The sequence below is a fragment of the Neoarthrinium moseri genome, assembly GCF_022829205.1.
Source record: "Neoarthrinium moseri strain CBS 164.80 chromosome Unknown scaffold2_Wmoseri_CBS_16480, whole genome shotgun sequence".
Lineage (NCBI taxonomy): Eukaryota > Fungi > Ascomycota > Sordariomycetes > Amphisphaeriales > Apiosporaceae > Neoarthrinium > Neoarthrinium moseri.
Genome location: NW_026055116.1, coordinates 114,170 through 132,054, shown reverse-complemented (window position 1 = coordinate 132,054; position 17,885 = coordinate 114,170). Strand labels below are relative to the sequence as shown.

The following is a 17,885-nucleotide window of genomic DNA, read 5'->3' as shown; positions in this document are numbered from 1 at the left end:
GTGGAGGCAATCTAGAGTGCTCGAAGCTCAGGCCGGAGGCGCTTGGGCAAGAGAGGCCTACCGATGGTTGGATTTGTAGTCAAGTGCGTTTTCTATTATACGGCTAGGTTTAGTCTTCTGAACGTGTGTTAAACGAGGGTTGAGTCAGTTTGGGAGAAGGTTGACCTACAGCCTGCATTCACATATTGGTGCTAGTCTTTAGGTCTCCACCAATGAAAAGGAGCGAAAGTCGAAGCCCACCACGAGTTAGTCCTCAACTGGGCACCACATTTGCGCCACCGCGGTGCAGGTAGCAAAATGAAATTGGGCAAGGCAAAGACCAATCACCCGTGATGCAGTAATGAAGACTGGAGCTTTCGTAGGGGTTGCTCACGGCCTCAGAACGGGAATATGAGCTTGAGCTTTCCAATCCTTGAATTTTACCCCACCTTTCAGAGCGTTATCAGGACCTGGATACCTGACAGACCTTGGCAATTTGGGTTTGTCGCCTACTGTTTACAGCAAGCCAGCAACTTGGGGTGGTATGTGCCTGACCAACCGCTCACCTGGCAGTCATTCGCCGGGCGGTTACTCACTGGGGTCACTGCTTAATTTCGCTTGTCGCATTCTTCTGTGTCTTCACGCCTTCGTCCTTTTCATCGAACTGAAATCGTGTCTAAAGGTGCTTCATTACGCAGCTATTGCCCTGGCTAAAATGCGTTCGTCTGCAGTATCTGATGCAAGTGACGCCGGGCATCTTGGGGTGCTAGACGAGAGAGGTATTGGCAATGTTACCACTAACACAGCAACGGCAGAGATGGCGTTCAGTCCAACTACAGCCGCCCACGATGACGGAGAGGAACCAAAATATCTTGGACTGTGGCAATTGATCCCCATTTTCGTCGCAATGGGGCTCGCGATTTTTATACTGGGTCTGGCAGGTATATCCCGTCGCCAGTTTGCAGGACGCACACTAATTCCACTGGCCTCCAGGACAATACCATTGTCGGCACAGCAATTCCTACTATCACAAATGATTTCCAAACGTTAACCGACATTGGATGGTATGGATCTGCATGCAAGTCGCGATCTTTTGCTGAAAGGCACATTTTCCGTTTTCATTGAGGCTTCATACTGATACGATTCAGATCGACTCACCACTTGTTCTACCCAGATTTTCTTCGGGAAGGTTTACGAACAATTTCGGGTGAAGTGGGTTTTTGTCTTAGCGGTAGGCATTCTTGAAGTCGGATCCATTATCTCTGCAGCGGCACCAAGTTCAGTTGTGTTTATTATCGGGCGGGCCGTCGCAGGCTGTGGTGCTTCTGGAATACTGACTGGGGTTCTCATGTATGTCACGTCCTTTCCATACGTCTAAAAGTATCAGCGGCATAATTTCAAATCTACTAGCGCAATTTCCCATTTAGTTCCGCTTCGCTGGAGGCCCATATGCAACAGCACCGTTGGCGGTCTAGAGTGCATAGCAATGATCGTAGCACCGGTTATTGGGGGTGCACTAACTACATATGCCAACTGGAGATGGTGGTGCGTACTTCGATTTCTTTTGCGACGAGACGTTTTCTGACAATGTTCGGCACACCGCAGTTTCTGGCCTAATTTGCCAGTCGGTGGGTTCACAATGGCAACTATAATCATTCTATTCAAGAATCCGGAAAATCAGAGAATTCCAGAAGGGTCTCTGATAGCTAATCTCCAACGACTGAACATTGCCAACCTCCTCATATTCACCGGAAGCATTGTGTGCTTTCTACTAGCCCTTCAATGGGGTGGAACGACGTATAGTTGGAATAGTGGAAGAGTGATTGCCCTTCTGGTAGCCGCTGGTGTCAGCTTTGCCTTTTTTCTTGCTATCGAAGTACTTCGGAAGGGCCGCGCCACTATTCCCAGCTCTGTAATACTCAACAGGACTGCGGGACTGTGCCTTGTCTACGCCTTCTGCACGTCCTCAGCCTTCGCTGTTATGGATTACTTGGTACGTTGCTCCCACTGAATGCGTTAGTTCGCGATTAGTGGTAACTAAAGTCAAGATCGACAGTTGCCTATTTGGTTCCAAGCAATCAAGGGCGCCTCAGCAGCTCAATCCGGGCTAATGCTTCTCCCGTCGGTCATTGGGCTCTCAGTTGCGGCCATAAGCTCTGGCTTTATCGTCTCCTTTGTTGGGTATTACACACCACTTATGCTTCTTGGATCCACGATGATGGCCATTGGGTTCGGGTTTCTAACAACTTTTACGCCAACCACCGGGCGTGCGGCATGGATTGGATGGCAAGCCATGTTTAGTTTCGGTATCGGATTGGCGTTTCCTCAGCCATGGTCGGCTCCCCAGACGGTGCTTGCGGCGGAGGACATTCCTGCTGCAATGGCAGCTGTCGGGTTCGCAATAAGCATTGGAGCCGCTCTTTTCATCTCCATATCGCAAAACATTTTCACAAACCTCCTCCGAAATGGTTTATCCGACGTTCCCGGCATTGAGGTGAACGAGATTGTTAATCAGGGGGCGACAAACTTGCTCCAGACCGTACCCATATCTGAGAGGGAACAGGTGGTACACATCTATAACTCTGCGATCACAACCACATTCTGGGCATGTGTGGCTGTGGTCTGTTTGGGTATGTTGGCCGCACTAAGCATGGAGTGGAAGTCTGTGAAAGATGCGAAGCGAGATGCGAAGAGCGAGAAATAAATGGATTTAGATAGGAGGTGTTGGGCAATTTTCCAAGTCCTTGGCGTAGCTAGAACTTTCTTGGTCATCCAAATATGTGAAATTGTTTCGGACACTGCTAGATCATACTCACAGCTTGCTTCTGCAGACGTTGGCGACCAATATATGCCACCGTCTCGGCGAGTCATTTTTGTCATCAACCAACTTGATCATTCCACTATATGTCAGCTCCGCCATCAACGAATCCTCTCGCTGTCGGTTCTCCTCCAGTAGGCTGGAGCAGGGGTGCCCAGTTAGGTGGAGACTTCCCACCGACTATTCGCCTATCGCGAGTCGAGGTAAAGCCCCGCCTAAAATATTGGGGGCTTCTTCTCTCTGAAACCAGTTCACTCCCAGTTCTACTTCAAATCTATTGCCAGCTACTAAAGCATGTCATAAACATGTCCCAGCAAAACATCAAACTGGAACCTGAAGAGCCTGCAACAATGACTGACCTTAGCGGGTCTAGCTTGCAGGACCATGTGTCGCAATCCCATGTTGAAGCAACATTGGAGTCGACACAGCTTTCCTCGGAGGCCATATCACATTTCGCGCAATTTCCCGCAAATCAATTCATGACAGAAGATTTGCTCAACCAACAACCACAGGCCTCGAACTCTGCTAGAGTTGTACAATCTAAATCTTCATATCCATTGCAACCTCTTGACAGCGATGATGCAGTGTCTGCTGCGACAGCATCAGCCACCACGCCCGGACAGGTTTCCCAGGCTCAATGGAGCGCGCAGACGCTGAATCACTTTGTTCCACAATTCTATGATGAGGAGTTGGACCGTGTAAGCTCGGGGGCGTCCGTAATCGAAGAGGGTGCAATTCTGGGCGAGTCTGGACGGACCTACCACAGCTACAAAGACGGCGTGAGTAGCTACCTATTGCCAAATGACCCGGCAGAGCAGGATCGACTGGACTTTCAACACGCCATGATGACCTTGTTGTGGGACGGACGCCTGGTATTAGCACCACTGCCTCGTGCACCTCGTCTCGTGCTTGATGTGGCTACAGGTATGATGCAACGGATAGCAGTTGATGGGAGAGTCTTTGCTCTTCGTCGTTTCCAAGTCTTCTCCTGCAGCCACATTTTGTTTTAAAGACGCAGATGGTAATTGATTGGCACTGCAGGTACCGGTATTTGGGCACTAGAATATGCTAGGTACGTCCCAGGACTATAGCGAGACTAATAAGAATTTAGACACTAATCTAGCACCAGGGCCAATCCGACGTCTTTTGTAGTTGGAACCGACCTTAGCAAGATCCAGCCTGTTCCGGATGTTCCAAACTGCTTGTTTGAAAAGATGGATTGTGAGGAAGACTGGCTGTGGACCTACAAGTTTGATTATATCCATATCCGCATGATTGTCACCGCCATCAAGGACCCAAAACGTCTTATTCAGCAAGCGTTTCAGTATCTCAACCCAGGTGGTTGGCTGGAGATACAGGATGCCGATATGGACTTACTCAGTGAAGAAGGCCCAGAGAAAGACGATAGGGTAGCGACTTCCTATTTAAAGAGGTGGTTTGAATACAGCGCCATTGGCGCCTCGATGAACGGCATAGATCTTCATAAAGCTAAGAATTACCAAACATGGATTACTGAGGCCGGCTGTAAGTGGTAGTTTTCATGGCGCTGCCAAATTTACTTTGATATGGACAACCCTCAGCTGACCTTGGTATTAGTTTCAGAAGTGCGGGAAGAGAAATTCAAAGTGCCTTGCACTGCCTGGCCAAGAGACCGGAAGCAGAAACGTGTAGGACGGTGGATGTCGGCCAATTATCTATCCGGGCTCCGTGGTGTCAGCTATAAAATGCTGCGAAGTGCAGGAATGGCAGCGGAGGATATTGAGAGTTTCATTGGTGCCACGAGAGACGAAGTGAAGACTGGAGACATTCGAGGATACACCCCCTGGTATGTTTGGTATTCTAAACTATTTGAACGCGGATCTGACTTTAATCACAGGTATGCAGTCTATGGCAGGAAACCATTCCACTAGATGGACGACTATTATGCGATATTCAACCATTTTTTGCCACGTAAAGCCAACGAACACAGGTTGAAGTTAAAATTTTGTCTAAAATACACCTTGTCGAATTCGACAGATGTAGGCAACTTCAATCAAGAGCAAATTTTCATAGAGAACATTACTGTTATCCCAAGTTCTATCCCTTTCTTTCTCAACATAGGTTGCGGTCTAATCTTAGAGCATAAGGTGTATGATCTAGCCAAACAAATACTTTGATAACCATCTACCTTCCTACAAACTTAAGTTCCAAATAACGGGCGGGGATGTATGTAATGATGGCGAAGAGGAAAGCTAGCTGATTTCCAACATCACCACCAGATTCACCAATCTTGATCGCAATGACGCCGACATACCAAGTTGTGGACCTGCATTTTTGTTAGAGATTCTTCTTGGCGAGTCAATTGTAATAGGTAGGACAAAACAAGTGTAGGTGCTCTTGAATACTGTACTCACATGCCAAGAATTGCTCCAATAATTCCGGAGGCGAAAGCGAAGCCCCCAGCATATCCTACAGGAAGTTCCTTCGGGTTGTTCCAGCACTCTAGATTATAGTTTGCATAACTGCCTTTCCGGAACCAGTAATGCTCAATAAAGATAATGACGAAGAAGGATGTGGTGAAGTATCCTAGCAATGAGAGGAAGTTCTCAAGATAGGTAAGAAGCTGATCCCTGCCAGCCAAGCCGAGCAGAATCACTGCCACAAAGCAAAGCAACGTCCAAATGAAGCGGGGCACCACAGCTAGTGGTCGAGCGAACTGTTGTATGGATAGTCCTGCCGAGTAAATGGCAATGCAGTTCATGCCGATTCCAGATAGAACGAGAATAAACAGGATGAACTTTGCGAAGCCACGGGGGTAGATCATGGTCTGGACTAGAAACCCGATGCCTTCCTCGTACTCCGCGGACCAGGCTTCGTTGTTGTTCAAAGCGCTAGAGACAACGCAGCCAAGAACCATGCCGATGCATGTGGGAATACAAATACCCATGGTGGTCAGAAGGAACACTTTGACCTTCGAGGTATTGACAGGATACTCGACGTAGTAATCACTGACAACACTAGCCCACGAGGAGGAAGATCCGTACACAACTCCGAAGAGGGTAAGAAGCATGCCGGAGTAGGTCGAGCCTTCGAATTTAGTGGGCGTCTCGAGATCACCAAACCTAGCTGTTTCGCCGTACATGACCACGAAGATCACGATAAAAACGAGCCATGCGAATTTCTCGTAGTGAAAAACAACCTTCAGGCCGAAGAAGGAGATGACCAGCCCGACGACGGCACAGATGACGACGCCTAGTGCACTTCCGACCTTGCCGTCGCTGACCGCACTGAGGGCAACACCACCCGTAATAGAGCCCACGGAACTGTTTCAGGTTGTAAGTGGTGCACAACAAGTCTAGTGCAAGCATAGACGTACCTCCAGCCAATCTGCTCAACAACATTGAGGGCCGCCATGGCTTTCGAAGGCCACCACCCAAGCGAGTAACGTGAGATGGAGATCTGGCGAAGCCCTGTGGGGGCACCCATGGTTGCACACCAGCCAGTGACAGAACTACCGATCAAGGTCGAAAAGACAACGATCAGGATAGATTGGCGAAGGTCGAGGCCTAGCTCCCACCCCAAGAAGCCTGTCGCGAAGCAGCTCAAATTCATTGTGCCACTTGCCCAGAGGGCAAACATGACCTAAGTCGCATTAGGATTCGCAATCCCACGGCAGCCGAGAAAGTTACTCCTGGAGACCTACAAGCTGGTTCGACCATTTTGCGTAGCTCGGATCTCTGTCCTCCGGCAGCTTTCGCGCAATGCCATGGGCCTCGACTCCTAGGAGTGCATTAGGTAACCCACATCATATAACTGGTTAACTTGTACGTACCCAGTTTCCGATCAAGGGCCTCCTCGTAGCTACGCAGCTTGCCAAAGATGCCCTTGCTAGACGTCTTGCGCAGATAAGCGGGGATCTCATCGACCGAGCCATCCGCGGCGACCTGCGACGAGTCGTAGGCGACGCTTTTCTCTTCGTCCATGGTGTGCGCGTTGGCCATGCTGGGTAGTAACACACCTGTCCTGGCTTTGCGAGCTTGCAAGGTGGATGTGGACGAAGCGAGTGAAGGGCACACCACTGCACAAAGAGAGCCTCCCCCAGGGCGATAACGCGTGACACGACCGAATGCCGAATTTAAAGAGACCAAAATCTCTGATAGACCGCCCCATTTTCCCGTTGTCCCCGTGTTGCGATACCGATAGAGCCCGCCCACTGAGCCCACAGGCCGCTGGACTAGCCGTTCCCGGGGGCCAATCCCGGCTAGATTGGGAAGGTAGGGTGGCGTCGCCTCAAAGCTTGTTTATCTTGGCGATCTCATTCGCCGGAACTGCCTGCGTAGTGGACTCGAGCGCGGTGTTAGAAGGATTCCAGAACAGATCACGGCCGTCTCGTTGGCTGTGGCCGGTAATCTACTCCGCTATTCTGGGGGGTCCGGAGCTGGCCGTCGAAAACTTTACGTACACCTGGCATGGTTCATGATAAGCATCTCGTTATTACACTATTGCAACACGGTGCAGAAGTGACTCGTAAAGCAGAGGGGCATCATATCGCACTAGCATCTGACGTGTGCTCAACGCGTGGGCGCTACCATCCCTTTCGATGATTGGCATGCACAGCCAAAGTTCAGCATTGCGCTTGTTAGCCTATATTTCAAGAAAACCACCACGCAGTACAAGTTTCTAATCATGATTAAACCACGAGCCATAGAGCAAAATGGCTAGCGGTCGAGGACGGGCGGGCCTGAATACCAACTCCAAGCAGATCACTATGCGTATACTGCTCAAGTATAGTCCTCTACGGCGCGCACTACACATCGCAGCTGCATATTTCTAGTTCTTGTCTATTTGATCACTGTCGCGTCTTCGTTAGCCTGTAAGTAGGATATTACGGACTTGCCAGATATGGGTATCTTGCTTTCGGTTGATAGATGTGAGAATGTCATGATACCCTGGTCTTCAATACCAGCATCCTTTGACCGTAATCGTGACGTTAAGTTCGGTCCCAAATAGTGTCAATTTCTATGCCGTGAGGTGCAAACTATTACGCAGTGTGATAAGTCAATCAGGGTTCGGCACCACTTTGCCAGTGGGCGCAAATATATCAATAATAATCGTCTGTATTTGTATAAATATTGGCTGTCCTAAATGGCAGTGTCCCTGGTATTGCCCTTATTGGTGATTGGCTAGTTTCCTACCAATCAGCTAATTCTTACCTATCCAGCATCCGCTCAGCTACTCCACCTTTGAGTGACCAGATTATATCGGTAAACGCAGGAGGAGTTCATGCAACACGCCGGTTCTTCCTTTACATTTTAGTGAAAAAGGTAAGTGTGTGACCAAGAGGGCAAATCAAACAGCTCCCTACTTCCAAACCTTAGAATGGCCTTGGTTATCCTCTGGACATATCTAACAGACTATGTCTCCGTGCCAAACATAAAGCTCTTATTGGTGTTATTTTATAGAAACCCTTTGATCACAATATAACCTCTATAGACTACATCTATACTCGTACCAAAATTATCCACGCATTAGTGAGAGAAGCTTCGATGTTCTGCTTTTGTTAGTTGCTCGTCATTGAGACTTGGCATGATACATGACGTTGACAACGACCAGCTAATTAGAACCAGCCAAAACATCGGGATTATGTTACACAAAGACCAAACTTTGCTGCCACCTAGCGTACTGAAATAGGTCCCGTTATCTCGAATCATGGTCCATTCCTCATCTAATTTTCTGTTAGCTTGCTTCGAGCAGCTGTCTGATCCGCTCACGACGCCTGCCGCAACCATTGGAATACGGAAGCAGCCCGTCTAAGAAGCAGCTCGAGAAAATGTTGGGGAGAATGTTTTCTAATCATATATCACCACACCATTTTTGGGGCTGACGGCGCCCATATGCACAGGCCTCATTACTTGAATGGCCAAGACATGTCACAGGGTTTGTTGGACAATGACTCCGACCATTGTGCTTTCTGGCCACCTAAGCGGGAGGCTCCCCGGCATGAAAGTGTTCGTAAAACGTAAATTAATAACTAAGCTTGATCTGACTAAGATCTGCACTCTACAACAGGGAATGCAGTGTCGTCCACGCAGTAGCCACTGGTTGCCTTACGTGATGCCGCATCACAGTTATCGGGGTCAGACGTGTCGCTGTTCGTGCAATATGTTAGTCACGATCGGAAAGTTGTCATTGAGGCGTTATATGATCCCGGGTTGCGACATACCGGATGTAGTACATGAAGCACATTTTAGACTCGTCGAGGTAGTCTCCATCAGTAGTAACCTCGTAGTAAGCCTGGGGTTGGCCCTGCAAGATTTGTTAGCCCAAATTCGATGGTGCTGTCAAGTAGATCGGCGGTTAAACACATACCTCCCACACATAGCAGCACTTCTTAACCTGACGATCCTCCACGACCGGCTTGGCCAACGCCAATACGGGGAGCAATACCAGAGCGATTGAGAACTGCATTGTATAAAGTGTATATGGCTGATTGGGTATTTAGATGGCTTTCCCTTGAGAGACGTTGAACACGGTATCGGCGCAAGGAGATGTCTTGGACTTGAGGCTCTGGACTCCAGGTCTGCTTTATACTCTTAGGATCGGCGACTACCCCCGCAGAGGCTTGCCTAATTCAGCTTGTATGGCATGATCCGTAAGCCTTCAATCATGTTTGTCATCGTCGCATTAGACGCAACTTGGAGAAAATCGTGGTCTTGGTACGGCGGCAGGGGTATTAAAATGTCACCTCGCCAAGCCGTCGCATGTCTGGATTGTGGATCTCTCATTTCTTTAAGCTCAGGCCAAATGACGCTGCATAACCGATCTAAGGTTCCTGCATCACCAGAAAGGGCAAACCAATCAACTTTATTCTGTGGCTCCCTTGTATTATAAACCCTTGCCCATATTGTACTGCAACAGCGCCAATCGGTGGTCGCATCCCCCACGGAGTCCATCCTGTCCCGGGATTCTGGGTGCGACCCGACCGAGAGTATGAATTGCCGAGCCTCTCAACACTAGCCAGACCGATGTCCGTCATTTCCGCCAGCCGATGATGCGCGAAGCTTGTGATACCGTTGCTCGGGAGCTCACCGACTTCCATGTCCGCAAACTTTCGTGTTCTGGTCCCTAGCGTCATGAGTCCCGCCACCTTCCTGTGAAAAGCCTTGGCAGACGCCAATACCTCATGGATACATTCTGTGGGTTTTGGCTGATCTTTCTGCCAAGTTCACCCAAGACCTCGTAACGCTACGATATGATGTCAATAGACAATCATTGCAAACGCGATAGCACTTCTTGTTGCTTGCCTGTCTACAGTCGTTACAGCCCCAAGATCGCGACATAGCCCGCAAACTGTCTTTCTCCTTTGTATCTGAGGACAAAAGCACATAACCGCTCAAAGCAGTCTGTTTTCTGCCAAGACGACGAGAGGAATTTGCGCACAATTGTACGAGCAACGGGCCTACAGTAATTGTAGTAAGTTGTGTAGTGACTGGTCCGAAAAAAAAGAGGCGACTTCGCCAGGATGAGAAATCATTATTCCCGCACTGAATTAGGCCGTTAATGTTAAGCACCGTAAAAGCAGGTACCATCATGGAAGGGAATAGTCGTGTACTTGGGGAGATGCGCCCAGCTGATGAGCAATGTGGGTTGATGGGCATAGAGTTCGCAGGAACTTAAGGCGAATATGCAACGGCAGCTATAAACATTTAAGTTGAGAGCTCACCAAGACTTTGTAGGACTATTCGTTGAGAGCGTTACCCCTCCCTGAGAATGAGATGTATATCCGCTCTCAGATGGCAAGACTAGGTAAGCCAAGGCTAACGTGCCGGTAAGAAAGCCGAATAGTAGATTTCTTTTCTTCTCCGAGAGATTATATCCGCATCCGGCAAAAGCGGCCGAAGGTTCCAGCTTGGTGCCTTGGGACCCGAGTGCTTAGTATAGCACGGAGCGATTGGAGCCGGCAGGGGGGCTGCTACCCCAAAAAGATTTCCCGTCGCCGGATTTTCAACGGTTTCAACACTTGGCAACACCTTCACGGGGGTGCCATCCACGAATGATGTCGCGCATAGTCCCCAAAAGCAACTGTATAGTAGTATCATGTAGTATCAAGGCTCATTCCTGTTCAAGAGTATCGGGTGCCAGGTAATCCATATAAATGTCTACGGCTGCCGTTGAGGGTGAAGGAGAGAGTGTGTTGCATTGAAGCCAACATCAGCATTGGGATATCACTTGCTGCATAAATCGACAGAATGAACATGCGAGCATTGCTATCAGTCTTGCCGTTGCTTGCGGGCACTGCAGTTGCGGCGCCGAAACTGCTCATTTGCTCGGACAGCACAACCGCCAACTATGTGTGTAACGCTAAAGACTCTCCCTCAGGGATAGTAGACACAGGGCACTAATACTTCACAGGCTAGCACGTCAGCACTTCAAGGGCATGTTGAAAAGCCCGGGTCAGCCTTTCCCTAATTATTTATTAACACCAAGTGACTTGCAGGTGGGGATACTATATCTCCCAGTACGTGACAACCCCTGTCTCGAACCTGGCGCGAAACGGCCGGTCAACGCGTTCTTTCATCAATGAGGGCTTATGGTCATCCCTTCTCTCCTCGACGGCTGCAGGAGACTTTGTGCTGATCGAGATGGGCCACAACGACGATGGAGATCCGACGACGGACAAGGACGACCGGGCCACGCTGCCGGGGATCGCCAACAACTCGGTCGTGGTGACCACATCCAGCGGCAGCAAGGAAACGGTGTACTCGTTCGGATGGTACCTGCGCAAGATGATTGCCGACGTGCGGGCCAAGGGCGCGACGCCGCTGGTCAGCGGCATGGTCAACCGCAACTACTGGAGCGGGTCGACGCTGCAGAGCAGCTGGCCCTTTGCCGACTACGCGAAGCAGGTAGCGGCCCAGACGGCCGTCGAGTACATCGACCACACGCGGTACAGCGTTGCGCGATGGCAGGCCATGGGGGCCACCAAGGCAAAGACGTACTTCCCCAATGATAACACGCACACGAACTGGGATGGGGCCAAGATCAATGCCGAGACTTTCGTTCAGGCTGTCAAATGCGCATGCAAAACAAGTGCATTGAAGTCATATCTGAACAGCAACGGGAACGCTGTGAACAACCCGGCCTGCTTGGATAAGTGTTGAAGGGACAGGATATGATAGGAAATGCTAGGTCAACTCTGATCGGTGAAAGGTAAGGTTTTGGAGGCATGTGTCTTTGGAACATGCTCTTTGCAGTTACTTTCTTGCCCCTGCTGGCAGTCCTCGAAACCTTGGGTGCTTGGTTGACGGCGTTTTGCTGGTCAGCTGGCATACATGGCCTGCGGCGTCGTTGTCAATGGGATAACAATGGAATGCTATCAAGTCCAAAAAAACAATTCAGTATTGGGCTACTTCTTCATGTTTGTGTTGCACTATATCGGGCGACAAAGTATGAGACATACAGGCGAAACCTATGTACAGTAAAGCGACACGCTTCGTACATCGCCCAGTTCTCTGCTAGAGACCTATACTCCTCGCGAGAAGGCCCTGGTCTGTTTCCTCTGTTTATCCGTCATGTCCCGATTGGTATTACCCTCAAACGCCTGAATCACTGTAAATGCCACAAATCCTCAGCCCTAAAGCAAACGTGGCCTCACAAACGCTGCAACGCGAACCATTTTTCGTCATCATCGTGGAATCAATAATCATCGTAGAGCTCGTCCATGAGGTCCTCCGGAGGGATGGCGCCAGGGTGCTGTTGTCCACAGTTCTCACACACCATGTATCCACCGAACTCGTCATCATCTTCATCAAAACAATCAAACATGGTAGCCTCGTCCTCAATGTCATCCCAGCGCAAGCCGCTGACACGGTCGAATAGGACCCAGTTGCAGTCGTGGGGACGATCGATGTGTTTCGGGATTCTCTTCCAGATTGTGCGGCAGGAGTGAAACTCTGAGTAAGGTGGAGTCCCAGCATCGGAGGGAGCAGGGGGGAATTCATCAAAGTAGCCAGGATGATCGTCGTGATGGTGATGCTTGATGCCTCGAAGAGGGCGCATGCTTCTAATGACTTTGCTGTGGAAGTGATTGCCAGACAAAGCACGAAGACCGCTTCTCGGGAGCGCAACAAAGGTGGGAGCATGGTCAATCACAAGACCATCGTCCTTCAGAAGTCCGGAGAGCTCGCTGCCGGTGCGGTAGCCTGTGTCGTCGCGAGGCAGACCTGTGACGATCAACTGGTTCAAGGAGCATCCCAGATGATGGGAGGCGATATCATGGAGCTGCGCAGGAGGAAACTGGAACATATCCTCCGCAAAGTTGACGAGATCAATGCGGAGGTTCTCCAGGCTGGGCAACAGCCTTGTTCGCGGCTGGCTGAGGTCATGATTGGGATCATGGGGCGGTAGCAGAGCCTCCAAGAAGTCAACCAGTTGGAACCAGGCGTAGGAACGGAACCCTCGACGCGCGAGGGTGGGCTCCCTGGCTCGCTTGGATACGCGAAGTCTGATGGGCTTGGTCATCATGGGATGGTGATCCCGGGACAGCTTGTGAACGCGATTGTCATCGTCGTAGAACTTGGCGATGATGCGGAAGTTGGCCTCTCGGACCAACTGTCGATATCGCAAATCCACCTCCGAGAACATCTTCACTGCCTGCACGGTCGTGAATGTGAATCTGTTATTGGACCACAGGTGCTTGGTTCCCTCCGTGTGATAAGCCTTACAAGTAGCGAGGAAATGAATCGCAATTTGGTTGCTCCTGCCGTTCTCGATGGCCGTGCGGTTCTCCTTCTTCGATTTGCAAAGGGGGTCAATGATGGGATAACTGCTGGTCATGGCGTAGGAGAGGACCTTGAGGATGATTTCGACGGGCAGGCCGGGCAGCGCGGGGTTGCGCGGGCTGCTGCTCGACGGTATTAGCTTTGAATAGCCACGATAACCAGGCCAGCCGATGCCTTGCTCTCTCAAGAGACGCTTCAGCATGAGATTCTCGTCCTCAAGCACGCGATTCCTGGTGCGAAGAGGGTGGTTGTACCACTCTTCAGCCAGATCGGCATGATCACGGCATTCCCAAGCAGCAGGATCATTCTGGCAACATGGTCAGTGATGAGATACAAGTTGATATGCCTATGACTTACCATGATGAACGCGATCGCTAAGTGCTGGTCATGCTTTGGTGAAATGGTGACTGTTATAGGAAGACCAGGGTTGACGCGGGAGTGCCTTGACAGGAAACCCGGCAGCGTGCAGAACACTACCAAAGTCAAAAGACCGATGATCGAACAAGTCGAGTGGTATCCGTCGCGGCGATGTGGGCAAGATTGCGGTACCTGAAGGTGAATGGTGGAAGTTGAGGTGACTGTTGACCCGGTGTGTGCTGTGATGGCTTCGAGGCTCGAGGCCGACCGCTCAGCAGCGCAGCAGCTGAAGGCAACTACCTGCGAGTGGAAAACGCGACAATCGGGACCTCGGGAGGATGCCTACAGCAGGATACCTGACCACGAGGCTCTCTCAACAGACTTTCCAATTCCGGCAACCAGCAAACGCCAGGAACCCGTTGGGTGGACAAAGAGCAGGAAGGGACGATTGCGCGGTCAGGTGATGTGGACGCTCGCCAACGCCGATATCGAAGACTTGCTTTTTGGGGATGCGTGGAAATGTCGCAAGTCGACCCGTTGCTGCCCCCAACGCCGGCCCGTGCAGTGTGCAGTGGGAGCGCTCCGTCTCTGGGCTGCACACGAGGTTGGAATTCGACTGCTGGATGACAACGCAGGGAAATTACAGGTCACTTCTCATGAGAAGCTGGACAAAAGCACTGACTGCTCTGCCACGCGGGTTGGAATCAGTTTCGTCGGAGATCAGTTCTCAATATGCGTTCAGTCACTGCATGGCGGCACTTGGCGGATCCAATGGTCGGAAGTCAAACGCGACCGTGGAAGGCGGCAAAGCGGCCAGGCACTCCCGGCGACTGGGCAACCGGGCAAGTGCAAACGCTTGCATCACAAACATGACCCCCGGCATGTACTCAGATAGTTGCGCCAGGACTCTCTATCAACCTATCAGGCTATGCAACATGATCAAGATAGTGCATCCCCAAGATAACCAACAGATCGCCTTTTCATAGTGCTCATCCCCGTGATCCTTAGTAACTTTGCGGCGGGAATAGGTGTCAGACCAAAGTACCGTCCCTAGCCGCAAAAGTCCCTGTACACTCCGCTCGTGCTGTACACCCCCGTTACCAACCAACCAACTGCACCTGAGAGGATATTGAAGGGTCGATATCCTAGCCCCGGTATTCAATTTGACACACCAATTGCCTTCGGAGGTGGACAGCTCTGGACCTCGCTCCAGGCGCGATTCTTCGGAGTACACACGACAAGCCCAGGTTTTCGAGGATTCGCGCTAGTTTGACTTTGGCTTGAAAGACCATCTAGCATGCAACATTCAGCTGTGATTGTGATAACTCTTCAACTTCTGATCCTGAGAGGATATCATTGCAGTTCCTTCAAGTATTTCCGGCTTGTGTTATTTGTTCTCATATTTGAGTTTGCAGGTGGAGGTTGCTTCTACGTCGCAACCTATTGAATACCCTGGACCCTTGTAAAGGTATGTACGTAGATTTATGATAGTCACAGAGAGACTTGAGAGGCAGTTGACATGTCTGCACTGAGAGATATGACAACCCACGCGGTCTAGGATTGTCTCCAATGAATAGCCACGGCATAGGACATTTCTCTGTATATACTATGACGCCTCCCTGCGGGCCAAATGTCTTGGGCCGTTGGCAAGATCGGGGGTGAGCGCGCGCTAGAGACTTTGACGTCATGATATCGATGCAGTGAAACTCCATTGTAATGTCTATGATGAAATCTGATGTACTACGCCGCCCAGCGGGAAACACTGATCGAGGGGTAAATTGAGGGGCCCTTGCCGTGTGCCCATAGCAGTGGTGATTTGTTTACGCGAAAAAAAGAGTGACGATCGTACATCGGGATTACCTGGTCCTACTTAAGATGCTTCAAGCCCCTCGCACTCACTCTTGCCTGAGATTGTCACTATTCAAAACCCATCACACTCCGCGCATCATCAGACTACTTGCGACGAGACCATTCCCCAAGCTAAACCTTCCACTCTCCACTCGACACTTCAGTGCCGCTTCAAAAATCATGTCGTCCTTCAGCAACACAGATACCGGCTCCAAGCCCGCCGACCCCTACAAGGCCGCCAACAAGGACGAGCCTGCCGTCGAGGAGAAGTTCCAGGCTTTGGACAAGTTCACAAACTCATGCAAATTCGGCATGATGACCACCAGAGACGACAGCTCAGGAAAGCTGGTGTCCAGATGTATGGCAGTGGCAGCCAAGGTATGAAGCTCATGGCCACCAGAACATTCGTATGTATGCTGACCTAACCCCTCGCAGGAGCATGGTGGTACCGATCTGCTCTTCTTCACCAACACAGAGTCCAACAAGACGGACGAGATCAAGAGTGATCCGCACGCCAACATTTCTTTCCTGGACAGCTCCGGCCAGTGGGCTTCCATTGCAGGCACAACCAGCATCGAGACAGACCGTAGCGTTGTCAAGAAGCACTACAGCCCCAGCTTGAAGGCATGGCTCGGTGACTTGGGAGATGGAACCCACGACGGGTCTGAGAATGACCCCAGAATCGGAGTCATTCGTATCAAGATGGATACTGCGACCTACGCCATCACAGACAAGACGATTATTGGCCGCGTTGCAGAGATTGCCAAGGGAACGGTGACCGGCGAGGCCGCATATGTGAACAAGCTGCGCGAAATCACCTCTTCCGAAGTTCAGCAGTGGCGTGGAAAGCACTGAGCCTCGTGTAGAATTTCGAGAGGGTGACGCATTTAGACCAGATCCCTACCCGGGGACCAGGGCTCGGAAGCGTGATTCCCTGCCGTGTACATTATAATCCCTAGATTCTGACATAATGAAGTTATGACCAGTCAATATCACCTGGGCCAGAAATTGAGACTCCAGGTCATTCGTCAACATTGCCATTGCAGCGACCAGCGAACACTGAAGTCGTTTTCAGGTGAGGGCTACCAAAATCATGTGTGTATGTCGTCTGGTACGTGTCGCCTGTGAGAAGATTGGCCATTAGACAACATTAACACGAGTATCTCTTGGAGAAACCAGCATGTACATACCCAAGTGGTAATCGATGAATCCTTCTCTGTGAAAGCTGTCATGCCAATCCACTGATCCGTTCCATTGCTATTGGCGCTGTTACTTCTTCGACGATCCAAAGCCACCTGCGAACCCCATCATGGCCATCATGTCATCTTCATCGTGCTCGCCCTCGATCCTTACGTCCTCTCCGTACTCCATCTTGACGTCTTTGGACTTCTCCAGCTCCAAGCGTCTTTTCTCGGCAATTCCTCGCCGCTTGAGGCGCTTGGCCTCGCGCTCTTTCTCGTCTTCCTCCTCTTGTATCGCGATCCGGTCCTTGAGACTCGTCGTGGCGGCCAACTTCTGCTCCTGCTTCATCTGCCAGAGCCTCTCGATGCGCTCGTGCACGTCGGCGGCGCTCGCCTGCCGCACCTCGCCTGTCTCCCCGATGGCGTGGAGATGCTGTATCGAGTTGATGTGCTCGAGCCACTGGTGATTGTCCTTGAATGTGAGGTCGCAGGCCTCGCAGTAGAAGCCGGCGCCCTTGCCGCGCTTGCCCACGCCTGAGCCGCCCGGCACCAGCTGCATCTTGCCCACCTGCGCCGAGAAGTCGGTGACGCGCGACCGTGCCGATGTCATGACTTCGTCGCCCGTCGCCGGCTTATAGTATTTCTTCCCCGCGATCTTGGCTTCATATCGTGCCTTGGACTCCTCTTTCTCGGCGGCTTCGCGCTCCTTGGCTTTCGCTGCGTATTCGTCCAGGTCCCAGTCCTTCCGAAAGGACGTGTCGGACGCCTTGCCGTCGCCGTAGGCGGACCCTTTCTTGGACGCCATCGTGAGTAATGTCAGGGGCCTGGTATCATATGTTTTGGAGCTGTGCTGCGGGTCGATGGTGCGACGACGGGCTACGGGCAATCACTGCTTCAACGTCGAAGTTGAGTGTCGAGTCGCGCTCTCCAGAAGCACGCGTG

At 51.0% G+C, this 17,885-nt stretch overlaps 8 protein-coding genes across 8 annotated transcripts; 4 read left to right on the top strand and 4 right to left on the bottom strand.

The window, feature by feature from the left end:
• Nucleotides 1-1,618: 1,618 nt before the first annotated feature.
• JN550_000788 (uncharacterized protein) lies at nt 1,619-2,683 on the top strand (the record flags this gene model as incomplete). Its single annotated transcript, XM_049319778.1, has 2 exons — nt 1,619-1,972; nt 2,036-2,683. 2 exons carry the CDS (start codon nt 1,619-1,621, stop codon nt 2,681-2,683), a joined length of 1,002 nt encoding a protein of 333 aa, XP_049176694.1.
• Nucleotides 2,684-3,102: 419 nt separating this feature from the next.
• JN550_000787 (uncharacterized protein) lies at nt 3,103-4,707 on the top strand (the record flags this gene model as incomplete). Its single annotated transcript, XM_049319767.1, has 5 exons — nt 3,103-3,721; nt 3,839-3,869; nt 3,927-4,321; nt 4,394-4,622; nt 4,674-4,707. 5 exons carry the CDS (start codon nt 3,103-3,105, stop codon nt 4,705-4,707), a joined length of 1,308 nt encoding a protein of 435 aa, XP_049176693.1.
• A 253-nt stretch (nt 4,708-4,960) lies between these two features.
• On the bottom strand, nt 4,961-6,759 carry JN550_000786 (uncharacterized protein; the record flags this gene model as incomplete). The annotated part of the gene is made up of 5 exons (XM_049319756.1): nt 4,961-5,102; nt 5,191-6,099; nt 6,153-6,418; nt 6,480-6,556; nt 6,609-6,759. 5 exons carry the CDS (start codon nt 6,757-6,759, stop codon nt 4,961-4,963), a joined length of 1,545 nt encoding a protein of 514 aa, XP_049176692.1.
• Nucleotides 6,760-8,822: 2,063 nt separating this feature from the next.
• On the bottom strand, nt 8,823-9,244 carry JN550_000785 (uncharacterized protein; the record flags this gene model as incomplete). Its single annotated transcript, XM_049319744.1, has 3 exons — nt 8,823-8,925; nt 9,000-9,082; nt 9,146-9,244. The coding sequence occupies 3 exons, from the start codon at nt 9,242-9,244 to the stop codon at nt 8,823-8,825; spliced, it is 285 nt and encodes a 94-aa protein (XP_049176691.1).
• Nucleotides 9,245-11,025: 1,781 nt separating this feature from the next.
• On the top strand, nt 11,026-11,937 carry JN550_000784 (uncharacterized protein; the record flags this gene model as incomplete). The annotated part of the gene is made up of 3 exons (XM_049319733.1): nt 11,026-11,127; nt 11,189-11,229; nt 11,274-11,937. The coding sequence occupies 3 exons, from the start codon at nt 11,026-11,028 to the stop codon at nt 11,935-11,937; spliced, it is 807 nt and encodes a 268-aa protein (XP_049176690.1).
• A 535-nt stretch (nt 11,938-12,472) lies between these two features.
• On the bottom strand, nt 12,473-13,917 carry JN550_000783 (uncharacterized protein; the record flags this gene model as incomplete). The annotated part of the gene is made up of 2 exons (XM_049319722.1): nt 12,473-13,864; nt 13,915-13,917. 2 exons carry the CDS (start codon nt 13,915-13,917, stop codon nt 12,473-12,475), a joined length of 1,395 nt encoding a protein of 464 aa, XP_049176689.1.
• A 2,025-nt stretch (nt 13,918-15,942) lies between these two features.
• Nucleotides 15,943-16,617, top strand: JN550_000782 (uncharacterized protein; the record flags this gene model as incomplete). The annotated part of the gene is made up of 2 exons (XM_049319711.1): nt 15,943-16,140; nt 16,198-16,617. The coding sequence occupies 2 exons, from the start codon at nt 15,943-15,945 to the stop codon at nt 16,615-16,617; spliced, it is 618 nt and encodes a 205-aa protein (XP_049176688.1).
• Nucleotides 16,618-17,031: 414 nt separating this feature from the next.
• Nucleotides 17,032-17,748, bottom strand: JN550_000781 (uncharacterized protein; the record flags this gene model as incomplete). Its single annotated transcript, XM_049319700.1, has 1 exon — nt 17,032-17,748. The coding sequence occupies one exon, from the start codon at nt 17,746-17,748 to the stop codon at nt 17,032-17,034; it is 717 nt and encodes a 238-aa protein (XP_049176687.1).
• Nucleotides 17,749-17,885: the final 137 nt, after the last annotated feature.